At 41.6% G+C, this 14,839-nt stretch overlaps 1 protein-coding gene across 1 annotated transcript; it reads left to right on the top strand.

The window, feature by feature from the left end:
* Positions 1 to 1,394: 1,394 nt before the first annotated feature.
* LOC147440408 (uncharacterized) lies at positions 1,395 to 14,288 on the top strand. The gene is made up of 3 exons (XM_086483517.1): positions 1,395 to 1,465; positions 1,982 to 2,256; positions 13,738 to 14,288. The coding sequence occupies exons 1-3, from the start codon at positions 1,395 to 1,397 to the stop codon at positions 14,286 to 14,288; spliced, it is 897 nt and encodes a 298-aa protein (XP_086339643.1).
* Positions 14,289 to 14,839: the final 551 nt, after the last annotated feature.

Here is a 14,839-nt window from a genome sequence, read left to right on the forward strand (position 1 = left end):
AGGTGCTTGTTGTGCTGGCTGATTGACTAAGGTGCTTGAGGTGCTCCATGACTAAGGTGCTTGAGGGAGTAAGGTGTTCAAAGTCAATGCATGTCCCTTCCTTAGGGGGAGCGAGTCCTCATTCTAGGGGCTAGAGAGAGAGCACACACACCCTCACACAAGGAAAGCTTGGTACCAAGAAGGCAAATAGAACACTTGTCAAGCTCCTCCTCATGTTTCCCTCATAGTGTGCCTAAAGCCTATCGGTTAGCCTCCCAAGGGGTCCAATGATCATTTACGTGATTTAAATAATTGTTTTTGCATTTATCAAGTCCTCTCTCTCAAAGGGGAAAGAGGGACACTTGTCCCAAGACTACCCTTGTTGCTTGCTATGCACTAAGCCTGTGATTGGCCAAGCTTGACAAGGTCCAATCATATGCAAGATAGTGCTAGAAGAGGGGGTCGACCAAAGCAAGGAGGGGTACCCCCCCCCCCCCCCCCCCCCCCACACACACACACACACACACTCTCCCTCTCTCATTGTGTGAAGTGCAAAGTAGAGAGCTCCATCTCCTTCTCCAAGCTAGTAGAGAAGTTGAGAGCCTACACCAACACTCTTGGCTATGGAATGCAAATCCAACCAAGAGCCATGCTTCAATGCTTAATCTTACCATCTTCTCCATCTTCATTACTATGCTATTATGTATGCTAGCAAGAAGAGTATGATAACTGAGAAACTATTTCTTTCTCCTAAGAATGTTTCTTCTTCCTCTTCCCTACCCTCATTCCCCGCTAGCTCTCTCCACCTTTGAAGGTGTTTGAGGCCTTGGGACTGAGGCTGGGGATAGTTCATGCTTTTTACAAAGTCTATGTTATGCTTGTGATGCATGAGGCTTTCCATCTTCATTGCATCACCTAGGTCATAAGGAACACAAAGATTGTATTGTACCAAGTCTCTCTTGATGGGAGAACCTATGATACAAAAGCCTATTGGAGGGGGATATGGCTCCACATAAATCGGGTCCTCAAGTGTTGTCAAGTTCTCTAAACTCTCTCTCTTGCAAAAGTATTGTTCATGCCAAGTTAATTAAGTATTATGGTTAAGTTGCTACCGTCAATTAAGTTCACCCTCTATGTTCTCAAATTAGTCTCACAAAAATGTTCTCTTTAATTCTCCTAATTCCGCTATTCTCAAAGTTCATAGGCCATTTCAATTACATCTTTGTGCATCATCAGATCTGGCAGTTTATGGTCGGCCTTGGTCTGTGAGAGGTGCCCTCTTGGTTGCATGGGGTTTGTGTGGCTTCGACTGGGTTTGGAGGTTCGACTGCGGACAATGTCTTGGATGGTCGCAATGCCTTAGACAGTGGTGGCATCCTAGGCTATCTGGTAGCCTTTGGAGGTTCTCATTGCTGATGGGGATTCGGACCCCACCCGTCCAGCTTTATCATTTTTTGATGAAAGGTTATGATCCTGGTTGGAGGTGGTGAGTCTATGAAGTGACACGTGTGGCAACTCCTGCCAGGTATCGACGTATAAGGGTGGCTCTCTGTAAAGCTTGACATAGTTTGCTTTAGGTATTTGGAATGATGTATGATGTTGTTGCATCCAAGGTTAGTGGGGTGGCTCCCCCTCAACCAAGACATTCTTTTTGAAACCCTGGCTCAATCTTTGAGTAGGGTCTGTCTTGTAATTTTTTGGTGGTTAATTTAAACTAACTCACTCAGTTCTATGAGTATTGCCAGAGCCGCGTCTCACTCAATATCAGTTTAATTTGCAAGTAATTATTACGAGGTAAATCTATAAAGTTTATAGTTAAAGGCATGACTGTCAAGGCATGAAGTTTAATACCACGATTCAGGAATGTTCTTGATGCATAGTGGGACCCGGCTCTTACTCCCTTGAGTAAGTATGAGAGCAAGGGGAGTATGAGAGAGAGAGAGAGAGAGAGAGAGAGAGAGAGAGAGAGTGGCATTTATGTGCATGCAGGGAAGAGCTGCAGGCTGCGGTGGTTCAACCAGCTGGATCCGCGGATTAACAGGGGACCATTCACGGAGGAGGAGGAGGATCGGCTCCTGGCGGCGCACCGCTTTCACGGCAACAAGTGGGCCTGCATCGCCCGCCTCTTCCCCGGCCGCACCGACAATGCCGTCAAGAACCACTGGCACGTCATCATGGCTCGCCGCTTCCGCCACCACTCCTCCAACAACACCAAACATCGCCGACTCCTCATCAGCCCCGCCAGCTCCAGCTCCCTCCTGCATCGCCCGCTCCCAGGTACCAGAGAGAGAGAGAGAGAGAGAGAGAGAGAGAGAGAGAGAGAGAGAAGCAGCAGCAGCAGCAGGATTTTCGTTCTTAACAATCTGATCGACATTTGAGTCGAAGAAATTGACAATTCCTGATGTTGTGAACAGTCTAGAAATAAATTGTTTCCTAGGTACCTATAGTACACACTAAATTTTAGAGGTAAACGCACTTTATTTGAGATTTTTACACTAAGTTTCTCTAATTTTTGTAAGTTTTCTCATCTTCCAATTTAAATTTTAGAGGTAAATTTCAAAAAACAGGTGGGATTACACCAAAGTTGGGTTTTGTGAACTAGGAATGAGTCCTTGTGTACATGTGATCATGAAGAGTAGCAATGAAAACCTTTAAGGGGTAGGGAATGGTATGTTGTTGATCATAATGTAGGCGACAACATGGCGACTGACGAAGGTTGAGAGCCATGTGGGACGATGCATTACAGGGCAATGGTCACCAATTGACCATTCTCAACTCTCAAAATCGGGAGAAGGGAGATCACGTGTGGACCTAAGTACAGCAATGCACACGTCAACCGTCAGAATGCTTGCATGAAAAGTTGCCACAAATATTCCACACGCTAACACAAGAAGATTTAGAAATTTTCTCATGTAGGAAAATGGGATTCTGATTGTACTGCTGATGATCATGTTGTGTGCAACCAGAGGATATGCATCTACTGTAAGTGCCTAGGCATGCACGGTCTGCGAACAGACTCACAAAAGTGCCAGAACACTTCCTATTCTAACTGAACTAAAGCCATGTCATGAAGTAGCTTGTCCACGTACACATAGGGTTAGATGTGCACGTGGCATCCCCTCCTTTTCAAAGTGAGGTACTGTTACCGAACTATATGGCGTCGAGGGAGATCGCCAATAGTGTCTGGAATCTTGGAAAGGACTCTTCGCCGGCCCACTCTGATGCGTGGGTCATTCGATACTTGAACTTCATAAAGGTCTGTGTCACAAAATGCTTACGTGTCAAAGCCTAAAGGGGCCTAAACCCTAAGAAGAATAAGTAGCAAAAGAAGAAGAAAATTCCTACCAACTTATGAGGACCCCGTCCGATGGGGCCCCAAGTGACATAAAGGATTAAAATAAAGCAGGACTCTCACACACACACAAAAAGAGACTTGCGCAAACTGATGATGTGGCAGATTTTTGAAAATTGTGCTGACATAATGACGTGGTAGGCTGTATGGATTTTTGAGTTTTGTGATGGTTGATGACGTGACAACTATACGGATTTTCATGATTTACGTTGGCAGCTTTTTGGCTTTGCTTTTGGACCATATGCTTTTGAGTTTGAAGGCTTTTTATTGTAAAGTGCTTTTTGGGCCTAGGGCCTTTAAATATGAGGTTAGGGCTCATTCTCTGGCATGCTTCCTGGAGAAGGTGCAAAGTATGGAGTACCTGCTTGTACTGAGTTGATGCAATATAAAGAAATACCGAAAGGGGCGCCAAGGTTTGGGGCCAATACTCTCTGGGGTGGAATTCCACCACTCCGTGTCGCGTGTCGTCTCTCTCTTTCAGTTCAGTTGTTATTTGAAGTGCTTAAAGTTGTTTAGTTTGTTCTTTTCTATTGGCATGTGGTGCCCGTCTTGTGACAGTGGTATCAAAGCATCAAGCGTGTGCTTTTCTACAAGCATATTGGTCCCACAAAAGAGTAGACAGAGCAAACCAGAGACTTCTGGAATTTATTCGAGGTATCTTCGCCCTCCAACGCGGACTTATTAGTCACTCCCACCCTTACTTCATCGCGCATCGGGCGCGCTCCCATCTTCACCGCTCATGTCTTACAGGGCATAAGCCATTAAGATCACTTGCAAGAGAAGGGTCTAATATTTGTTTCGAGTTGTTGTTTTTCTCGGAGACAGTACCATGCGTATGTTGATAGCTACCAAGCAGCATACTCCAAGTACTTGGCAAGCTTTCAAAAAAAAAAAAACCCGAAGTTATATGGTTTCTGACATCTTCCTTCGGAGTGCAACTTCTAGCAGAGTGGGGTATCCTGAAATGCTTTCCATGGAAACCCTAGCAGATTATACTTAAAATTTCTCGACATCTCTCAGTAAATGTCTCTTCTCGAGTTGTTGACCTTGGAGGTTCGGTGCGATTGCTATTTTGGGACTACCATCGTCGCCAAAGAAACACTGTCTGTCCAAGAGCTGATGGACCATGCTGTGCTCGGCTACGACCTTATGGAATGAACCTAACCCTAATTTTTGGTGAGGTTCCAGGATGGAAAGTCAATCGACTTTTTGAGTTGGACTGATGTTGAGATTGCTTTATAAGTTTGAAATATGTTTGAGAACTTGTTTGTTGATCCTGTTTGAAATGGATGGTATCTGCTTTGAACCTATTTTGGTGCCGATTTGAATTGTTTGACTTTGGTTTTAATACTGGTTTCATTGATTGGTGATTTTTACTCCCGCGTGGAGAAGTGAGAAATAATGTTTTGGTATTGTTTCAACCTCGAAACGATGCAGGCCGATGCCTAGGGAGTGTTTCGTTGTATGTTAGAAAACCTCCAAACGACGCAGGCCGATGCCAAGGGAGCGTTTGGTTGTATGCTTGTAAAATAATTGTTGTTTTTTACTCTCGGCCCCCGGAGCTGGATGGTTATGCAGGAGGAGTATTAAGAAGTTTGAGTAGTGGTTACTCTCAGCACCTCCAAATGATGCAGGTTGCGGTCTAGGGGGCGTTTGGTTGTAAAAGGCCTCTATATCTCCCGGCCCGGATCTTTTTAGGTTATGAGGGAGGAGTGATGAGGGAGTCGTTGAATATCTTCCGGCCCGGACCTTGTTAGGTTATGCGGGAGGAGTGTTCATCGGCGGCTTTATGTTTCTATGTCTTGTAACATGCATATGTGAGCATTTGTGTTGCATTGTGATGTGCCAACCACTAAATATTCCTAATTGGATGAGATTTCTGGGTATGTAATTTTAGTGCATCAAGACACCCGTGGAAGATCAGTACGGTCTGGGTGTGATGGCTAATTAGAATATCAAGTTCCGATCTGGTTGAAAGGAGAAGCTAACTCCTTGATCTAAAGAGCTGAAAGGAGAAGCTACCTCATTGATCAAAAGAGCCGAAAGGAGAAGCTAACTCCATAACAGAAAGAGCAAATTGATTGTCCCTCGGAATGTCCCTCGAAACTTTTTGAGCTAACTTGAGTTGTTTTGCAGATATGTTGTAATCGCAGACGATTACTCTCTTTCAAGAAGGGGAGATGTCACAAACTGTTGACGTGTCAAAGCCTAAAGAATGGAGCCAACTTACAGATGCCGGTCGAGGGGCCTGAACCCTAAGAAGAACAAGAAGCAGAAGAAGAAGAAGTCCTACCAACTTATGGGGACCCCGTCCGATGGGGCCCCAAGTGACATAAAGGATTAAAATAAAGCAGGACTCTCACACACACACAAAAAGAGACTTGCACAAACTGCTGACGTGGCAATTTTTTGAAAATTGCACTGACATGATGATGTGGCAAGCTGTACAGATTTTTGCGTTTTGCGTTGGCTAATGACGTAGTAGCTGTACGGATTTCATGATTTACGCTAGCAGTTTTTTGGCTTTGCTTTTGGACCATATGCTTTTGAGTTTGAAGGCTTTTTATTATAAACTGCTTTTGGAGCCTAGGTTCTTTAAACATGAGGTTAGGGCTCATTCTCTGGCATGCTTCCTAGAGAGAAGGTGCAGAGTGTGGAGTACCGGCTTGTATTGAGTTGATGCAATATAAATAAATACCGAAAGGGGCGCCAAGGTTTGGAGCCAATACTCTCTGGGGTGGAATTCCACCACTCCGTGTCGCGTGTCGTCTCTCTCTTTTAGTTCAGTTGTTATTTGAAGTGCTTAAAGTTGTTCAATCTGTTCTTTTCTATTGGCACGTGGTACCCATCTTGTGACAGTCTACAACGCTTGCTTCTTTGGGCCACGTCGAAAGCGATACAAAGTCATTTATGGCTCCTTCGATGCTTCAACTTTGGCTTTATTCATGCGTATACCTTCTACAAGAATCTCCGAGGATGAAAATTCATGAAACCACTTCCAACACAAAAACATGAACATATTCATTCCATGTAAAGTGACTGGAAAAATTATATTCTTCCTAAAAGATTGTGCATACAATGTAGATGAAGCAAGGGACGGAGTGCCAAACCATTCATCAAACACATGCAAAACATGGAATCCAAACTCGTCTTTCTGATCTAAATCAATCAATTGTGGCAAATCACAATGGACATGCCGATGCTTGATGCTCAATTCTTCTCATGCTCTCTCTACGACTGTGTCATGCCAAGGAAGAGACATTGGATATGACTTCCTGGAATGCATACTTTTCGTCTTTTCATGAGTAATCCGCATACATTCGTGCTTATTCATGAGCGAATCGTGCTCATCGTACAATATGGCATGCCTATGAAAAGGAATCACATAAAGACGCTGACTAACATACAGGAAATGATCACTTGATCAATGCCCCGAGGGACTCACCATGAAAAACTTCTCGCACCACGTAAGTGCAACAGAGGGGTTTTTTTTACAAGCTACATAAACGTATAAGTTAGGTACAGGCCCCCAATAATTTATCTCCTAAGCTTAAAAGTAAGGGAGGGGGTATCATATTTATTGGTTTGGGGGGGTGGAGGGGGGAGGAGAAGTGAGAAGAGGGAAAAAATGAGAGGAATTTTTTGTGTTTCAAAATCATGGCTTCCCAAAAGAGTCTACCCTTGAACGTTTGAGGCAATAGCTTCAAAGATACATGCAAGAACTAGCAGTACTTTGTATTAATTGCTTGTTTTGTGATTATAGTTCATTTGTTTAGAGATGAAAGCTATAAAGAGTTTGTATAGATGCAAATTTACACAAAGAACCTATCACGATTTTATGACCATGTTTTTTGAGTAATTTAGATGGTGTGGGATTTGACGAGTAGCTAGAGTGCAAACTGAGCGGGTACATAGTTTGAAAGTCAAACTAAGACACATTGAGGGTACATATAATTATCAACATAAGTGGTTCCTTAGTACATTGCTAGTCACCATGCTACACGCTCTTTGACTAGTTTTACTCAATTAGATCATGTGAGACCTAAATTTTATATGTAAGATAGGCGTATGATAATTTTATGCATTGATTGTTGTATAAGCGTAGAAAGGGGGGACATATTCCCTAGTATGAGTCGTATATAAGGGTTTTTCAAAGTTTTCTGCTCGCAGGTGGCGTCCCATTTTATATATAGAGTGAATCCCCGTGCTGACTAATCATGCGAACACATAATACTTCTTGGGGGGGTTCTTTGGACCTAGGCTCAAGAGCCAAGATCGGTTCTTGGTGATTGATCGAATCTGCAATGAGATTAGCTGCACTAGAAAAAGTATCAACCAAACAATCATCATGCTCGTGAGAAATCACATCTTGATCATGCAAATCATCATGCTTGTCATTGTCATCCAATTCATCATGCTCATCATTATCATTCAAATCGTCATGCTTATCATCATGCAAATTCTGTGTGTCATGCTTTGGAGAAGAAGAGACTGAGAGAGTCTCCTTTTCCTGAATCTCTTGCATCTGTGCTTGCACTTGAGAAAAGAATCGGAACAAGGCGGCTTTCCTTTCATTGTGCTCATGCTCTATGACTGCCATTCTTTCTTCGTGTTCACGCTGTATTTTTACTTTTCTTTCTGCGGCCTCCAAGCATGCTTGCTCGCGCTCACGCTCAAAGTCGGCCATTCTTTCTGCTTTTCTTGCTTCGCGTTCTAACTTCCTGTCCATCATCATCTTGTCGAAAGCCTCCATAGGAGTTAGTGCAATCCTTGGAGTAGATGGGAAAGGGGGAGGGTCACAAAAACCTCATGGTGGGGGAAACTCTTCTTCGCCACTCCCATGCTCATCACCTTCATGCGAAGTATCCATTCCGCTTTGGGTGATGACCATCCACTAAAGTCGTGGGTTATTAAGTTCACGAGGAACTTGGGTTCTTGTGGTTCTTGGGTTCTGGGGTTCTTGAGGGTCTTCAGGTTCTTCTTTAGCTTGCAATCTGTGTTAGAGAAGGATCTTCTCTTCACCCGAGTTCTTCTCTTTCCCCCAGGCGCACCCCTTGGCGGCCTTGTGCTCACACCAAGGTTGTTGTTTTCCACCTCATGTCGATTGGCCGGCCGTTAAGTGCACGGTCCACTCTCAATGAGTGAAAAGAGGCACAAGGGGAGTCTGTACAAGCCCTTCTTTCTTGGATTTCCTTTCACTCTTCAAAAACACAATTAGGAATCGATGTGCCCAAGTGGACTTGGGTTACTTGCGACCGCAACAAGCAAAAAAAATTATGTGGTTCTTTCCTTGAGTGATACAGAACACTGCCAAAGCTCTGATACCAATGTAAGGTGCAGCGGAAGTGTATGTTGAACTTTGCTCAAGATGAGTGCTCCGAATTGTGCTCAAGGGTTCCTTTTACTTACAGAAGGGAGAGCCTTTTGTTCCTTTAGTGAGAGAGTGCAAGTGATCACAAACAAAGTGGATAAACACTGTGAATGAAGGTGTTGAGACTGAGAGATAGAGAGAGAAGAATACGACACCAAAATATTGTCAAAACCCTCCTCCAAAGGCCCCACTCTCTATGGCGAGAGCGGTCTACTTATGATTGCACAAATCTCTACAATGCTTGGACTTGCCGAGGATGTAGACGACGACGAGACGGGCTGAAATCTGAAAATGCTAATGGCTGAAATCTGAAAATCTTTATCTGTTGAATTCTGACTCTATGTCGATGACGACGATGCAACAACGATGTGCTGAAAACGCAAATGCTAAAATCTGCGTATACCGAGCTGAAACTGCAAACTGCGTTGGATCTAACCGTGCGACGAGCCTCTGCTGCTGCGGGAAGGTGAGATCTGCGAGGTTTGGGGATTCTAATGCGGAAACTAACTGCTGAAAACTGAAAACGCTGAATCTAGGGCTGATTTCATTGTGAAGATCTACAAAAACGGTGAGGTTGATCTGCAAACCAAAAACGCTAAGGGCTAAAATCTGTCTTTGCCAAGGAAACTGCGAACGCTAGGGCTGATCTACTGTCGCCGGGGAATCTGCTAACACTGGGGCTGATCTGCTATGTCTTGTGATCGCCGAGCCTGATCTGCCATGCAAAAACGCCAAGGCTGCCCTGTGGATGCAAAAACGCTAGGCCTTGCAGGGGGGGGGGGGGCCTACTGAGAAGCTGCTTGTTGAACCGAAGCTCTTGCTACCTATTCTACCAGAAAGTGCTAGCGTTGGGTTTTCTTATATAGTCACTTACTGAACTTGCCCTACCTAGTTCCCAACAAAAGTCACTTAAAAATAATAAGTGAAAATGGCTCAAATAGGAAAAATAGGTTTAATGCACTAGAAAATGCTCCTGATGGATTCTGATGGTGCTGATGATCATGCTGTCTGCAACCAAAGGATATGCATCTACTCTAAGTGCTTGGGCATGCACGGTCTGCGAACAGACTCACAAAAGTGCCAGAACACTTCGTATTCTAACTGAATTGAACCCATGTCATGAAGTAGCTTGTCCACATACACATAGGGTTAGATGTGCACGTGACATACGCATAGCCTCTGAGGATGTCCATAAGACTGTCTTTTGCACAACCTTTGGACTTTATGAATTTTTGGTAATTCCTTTCAGCTTGACCAATGCTCCTACCACATTCAATCAAATGATGAATCAAATTTTCAGCCCATTTGATGACATACTCGTCTTTTGAAAGATTGAGGAGGAACTTGGAAGCACTTAGACATAGTGTTTCATGAATTGTGAAAGCATGAGTTGCATGTGAATGCAAAGAAGAGTGAGTTCTTCCTCAATGAGATACACTATATGAGCCATATAGTCTCACACAACCAAGTGAGAATGGATCCTGCGAAGATCCAAGTCGTGCAAGATTGGCCAACTTCGACTACGGTACATGATGTACCTAGCTTTTTGGGATTGTGTTCCTACTATCAGCCTAGGATTTGCTCAAGTAGAAAGACCACTCCATGACCTAACAAGGAAGAAGAATCCTTTCAAGAGGGGATAGAGACAACAAGGTGCCTTTGATAGGCTAAAGTACCTATTCAGCTATGGACCTATTTTGATAGTGCCAGACTCAAGGAAACCATTCGAGGTTCACTACGATGCTTCAAGTGATTACATCAGTGCAGTACTTAACCAAGAGTAAGAATGTGGATGTAGACACATTGTGTAGACAGCCTAGGGTGAATGCAATTACTTCTGTGTATCACCAAGAATTGGAATCACTTCCAGATTTGTATCGCAACGACCCAGACTTCTCCTTCATTTGGAGTAAGTTACAAAACGGAGAGGATGAATATCCCTATTCTATTCGGGATGATTATCACCACCAAGAAATTTGTGTGGTAGAACCATTGAGAAAGAAAATCATGGAAGAAGCACATGCTTCATCTTATACGGGTCTTCGGGGAATTCTCCCTATGACTTTAGCATTGACAAGATATTTCTTTTGGCCAAGCCTTAAAGTAGACATTGATCAATATGTCAGGGAATGCTTGGTTTGCCAAAAAGTAAAGTATGATCGGCATAAGACGCTTGGGTTACTCCAAACTTTGTCTGTGCCTCATCAACACTAAGAGAGTATTGCCATGGATTTTATTATGGATCTCCCAAAGACTCGGACTGAAATGATGCTATCTGGACCATTGTGAACAGATTTAGCAAGTAGGCTTACTTTATTCCAGTCAAGAAGACAATCAAAGCGGATCATATGGCTAGGATTTTTCTAGCACAGATCTTTAAGCATCGTGGGATGCCCAAGTCTATTGTGAGTGATCGAGATCCTTGCATGGCAGGAAACTTTTGGCATGCCTTGTTTGATAACCTTGACACAAAGTTGAATTTTTCTTCTGCATATCATCCTCAAATGATGGGCAGAATGAGATTGCTGATTCCACAGTATTGGATACGCTAAAATCTTATGTGTTAGAAAGACAATCTGACTGGGAGAAGTATTTGCCCCTTGTCGAGTACGCTTATAACAATACCGTACATATGTCTACGAGAAAAGCACCTTTTGAGATTCTCTATGGTAAGCATTTGCTTCCACTGATCCTTGTCACTAAGGATAAGATTTTCGCAGCATATGAGTTTGTCCAAGATTTGGACACGGTCTACGGGAAAGTTAAGAGAGCATTTTGAATTCTCAGGAAAAACATAAGAAAGTTGTAGACAAGCACATAAGAAATCTGGACGTAACAGTCGGTCAATTAGTCTTACTCAAGTTTGAGAAGGCAATACTAAAAAAATAAGCACTCATAAAGGGAAAGTGGTAAAACTTTCCAATCTTTATTATGGGCCATTTAAGATAATTAACCAAGTGAACGATGTGACGTTCCGATTAGATTTACCATAGAATTGGAAGATCCACAATGCTTTCCATGCTAGTTTACTCTGGCCATATGTGGGACTGCCTCCAAGTCAGCCTATTGCTGAGGAACCTTTTGAGGTTGAGGAAACAGAAGAAATACTCCAACTGGAGCAGATCATTCATCATCAGGAGTAGCCACTGAAGTCCGAGAAGATTACACGGAAGTATTTGCTAAAGTTCAAGAAGATACTTAGTGGATGATTGAGCAGGAATTAGCATCCTATCCCAAGATTCTAGAAGGATATGTTTAAGCACTACAGTTCAGGACAACTGTTTAGAAGCCAGAGGGATATTGTTAAATGGACTTTTTTTTAGTAATTTCTTTTTATTTTAATTAGAATATTTAAATATGTGCACTTGAACTGTAAGGTTAAGAACTATAGATCTATTGGAATGATTGCGAGTTCTATGCTTATTTTGAGCAAGATGTAACATATCATATCACATTGTAATATAAGAAAACATTTCCCCAAAGAGAGAGAGAGAGAGAGAGAGAGAGAGGTGATGCCCCAAAATTTTGGCACATATTGCTCTTATTTGTGATGTACACAAGAGACGGGCCATGGGTGCATATGTATGCACCTTTCCAGTCTATTTAACTCAAAAATTACACTCATAAGCTATAAAAAATGGGGACGCCCCACCTCAACCATTTGACATGTATAAGAGTGGGGGGCAAAGGGGCATATATATGCACCTTTCCAATATATCTTACTCATAATTACACCCACACCCCATTAAAAATAGGGATGCCCTGTAAAAAATCACCTCAGCCATCAAAAGTGACAAGTCACACATCTATGCCACATCATCAAAAAATGACATATGGTTGACAACTCTATGAAATAGAGACCCTGACCCCATACAAACCTAGAAACAAGGGAATTGACTCAAGACAACCTACAATGCAGGCACATACATGACTAGTACCATGGGAAAAGATCCTTCACTCTCTAATTTTTCCTTGGGAGACACTAAAACCACCATTGGATAGGACGTGAAACTCTGGCAATAAGGACAACCGAGAGTAAGGATAAATCTAGAAGTGGGTAGCTGACCCTAAAGTTATACAAAATGAGTTGTAAGTGAACCATGTGGGTCCAAATGTGAGGTGATGGGTTTAACCTTGAGATCTATGCTAAGTTAAGGTGAGCCAAGAATCCCATTACAGTCTCCCTCTTTGTATTAAGATGTGTCAGTCAATCTAGTGGGAGTTTTATAACTTCATACCAATTCAAACCAAGAAAATGTGTGTATGGAAAAGTTTAGACGTAAACCGAATCCTATAAACTAACTGCGTATGGAAAAGTTTAGAGGTAAACTGACTATATTTGAAGGTTACACTCGAGTACTACAAAAAAATGTGAAATGAAATATTAATGCGACATAAAAACCATAATATAAACCTAATCTAATCCAATCATTTCATGCACAAAGCATGGCTAGTTTGGTGAGTATATATTTTTGTGAATGCCTTTTTGCAAGCTTATTTAGTAATTGACCATAGTTCTTATATAATTCAAGCATATTAGAAGACCATAGTTGTTTTAAATATGAATAAGTGCAAATTACCGGAATAGTAATAAGTAAAACTAGAAATAACCATTAAAGTATTACAAACAACACAACTTTTTATAATCTACACATAAAAATGACGCCCCATAATTTAAGTTTTCCTTGTTTCTTGATTATCTCTACTGGATAATTGGGTGCTTGAAAGTCTTTTAAAGGTTCAAAAACTTTAGTGGCATAAAAATATAGCATTACAATGTGCGGAGTATAAAGTACATGCAAAGTATATTCTTGAAGTGCCAAAAAAGGACCATTTTATCCTTAAACTAGTGTTGTATGCAAAGATTATGAAAAGCATTATGTAATTTTTGACCCAAAAAAGCTCTTATTAGTTGCTAGCAACAACTTTTTCAACTCCAAATTTTGTACAAAATTATCTTAATTGCCATTAGGTCTCGGAAAATAAAAATCCTTTCAAATCAAAATTAAAATTAAATTTGTTTGTACAAGTGCAGCCAGGTACCAAAAAATTACACCTTTACAAATAACAGAGCGACATGGTTCAAAATCATATAATTCAAGAATTCGAACTTTCCATAATCAAGGAATGAATATACAAGCAAAGATGTTGACAACAAATGCATGGACGGCAGCAGTAACACCTGGCACCTTTCTCTCATCAAAGTCACCTCGCATGACACCACCACCATCACACTTCTCTCACATGATCTCATCACCTCATGGCATTCCTTCCATCCTCATCAAAGAATTTGACTTGAAGACTCGACAAAACCAACCCAAGGGAAACTCCAACAAGATTTTTGTTGGCATGCTTGAAGGTGTGACTCATGATGTTACTCCTTTAAATGCCCATCTAACCAAGATGATGATGGCTCCATTGACCAAACCATGTCAACAACAAGCACAAGTTTCTCAATTGAATGAGAAATCTATTATATGTATTTCCCCACTTTTGCCACATTCTAGAATGGAAGACAATGCAGATGGAAATGAACACAGACAAACACATGGGCCCAATTTTATTGACTTTCTTGGGGTTGGGTAATAAATTTTATAGATTACGTTGTTGCAATCTCATCAATACTAGAAGTTAACCATTTAGATAAACCAAAATTGGAACATGTTTGTGAAACATTACAAAAGAGGGTGAATCCAATGCAGCTTAATGATACGACCAAAGTCTGTGTGATATTCATATTAAATGAATGAACTATATGCATTCTTGAAATTTCACATACATACAATTATACTTCAAACATAAAAAAATTGCACACTTAAATTAATGCTTAAGAAATTGTGGCTTCTTTTTTTTAGATTATGTGTTTTTATTGTTCTTTGTTTGTAAGTATGTATTTTGATTGAATACATATCTAGAACTAGCATCTATCATTTTTTGCAAGCAATTGATGGATTGTGAGTGCATACATACATACATACATATATATATATATATATATATATATATATATATATATATATATATATATATATATATATATATAGAGAGAGAGAGAGAGAGAGAGAGAGAGAGAGAGAGAGAGAGAGAGTGTGTGTGTGTGTGTGTGTGAGAGAGAGAGAGAGAGAGAGAGAGTGTCA

The sequence above is a fragment of the Adiantum capillus-veneris genome, chromosome 15 (genome assembly GCF_014529385.1).
Source record: "Adiantum capillus-veneris isolate H3 chromosome 15, ASM1452938v2, whole genome shotgun sequence".
Lineage (NCBI taxonomy): Eukaryota > Viridiplantae > Streptophyta > Polypodiopsida > Polypodiales > Pteridaceae > Adiantum > Adiantum capillus-veneris.

Excerpts from the sequence above, each read along its gene's own strand:
- LOC147440408 (XM_086483517.1), top strand. The coding sequence starts at position 1,395 with ATGGGGATTCGGACCCCACCCGTCCAGCTTTATCATTTTTTGATGAAA. Across the intron at positions 1,466-1,981 it reads TATGATCCTGGTTGGAGGTG|GCTGCGGTGGTTCAACCAGC; the intron begins GTGAGTCTATGA and ends GAAGAGCTGCAG. Across the intron at positions 2,257-13,737 it reads CCTGCATCGCCCGCTCCCAG|CCAGGTACCAAAAAATTACA; the intron begins GTACCAGAGAGA and ends GTACAAGTGCAG.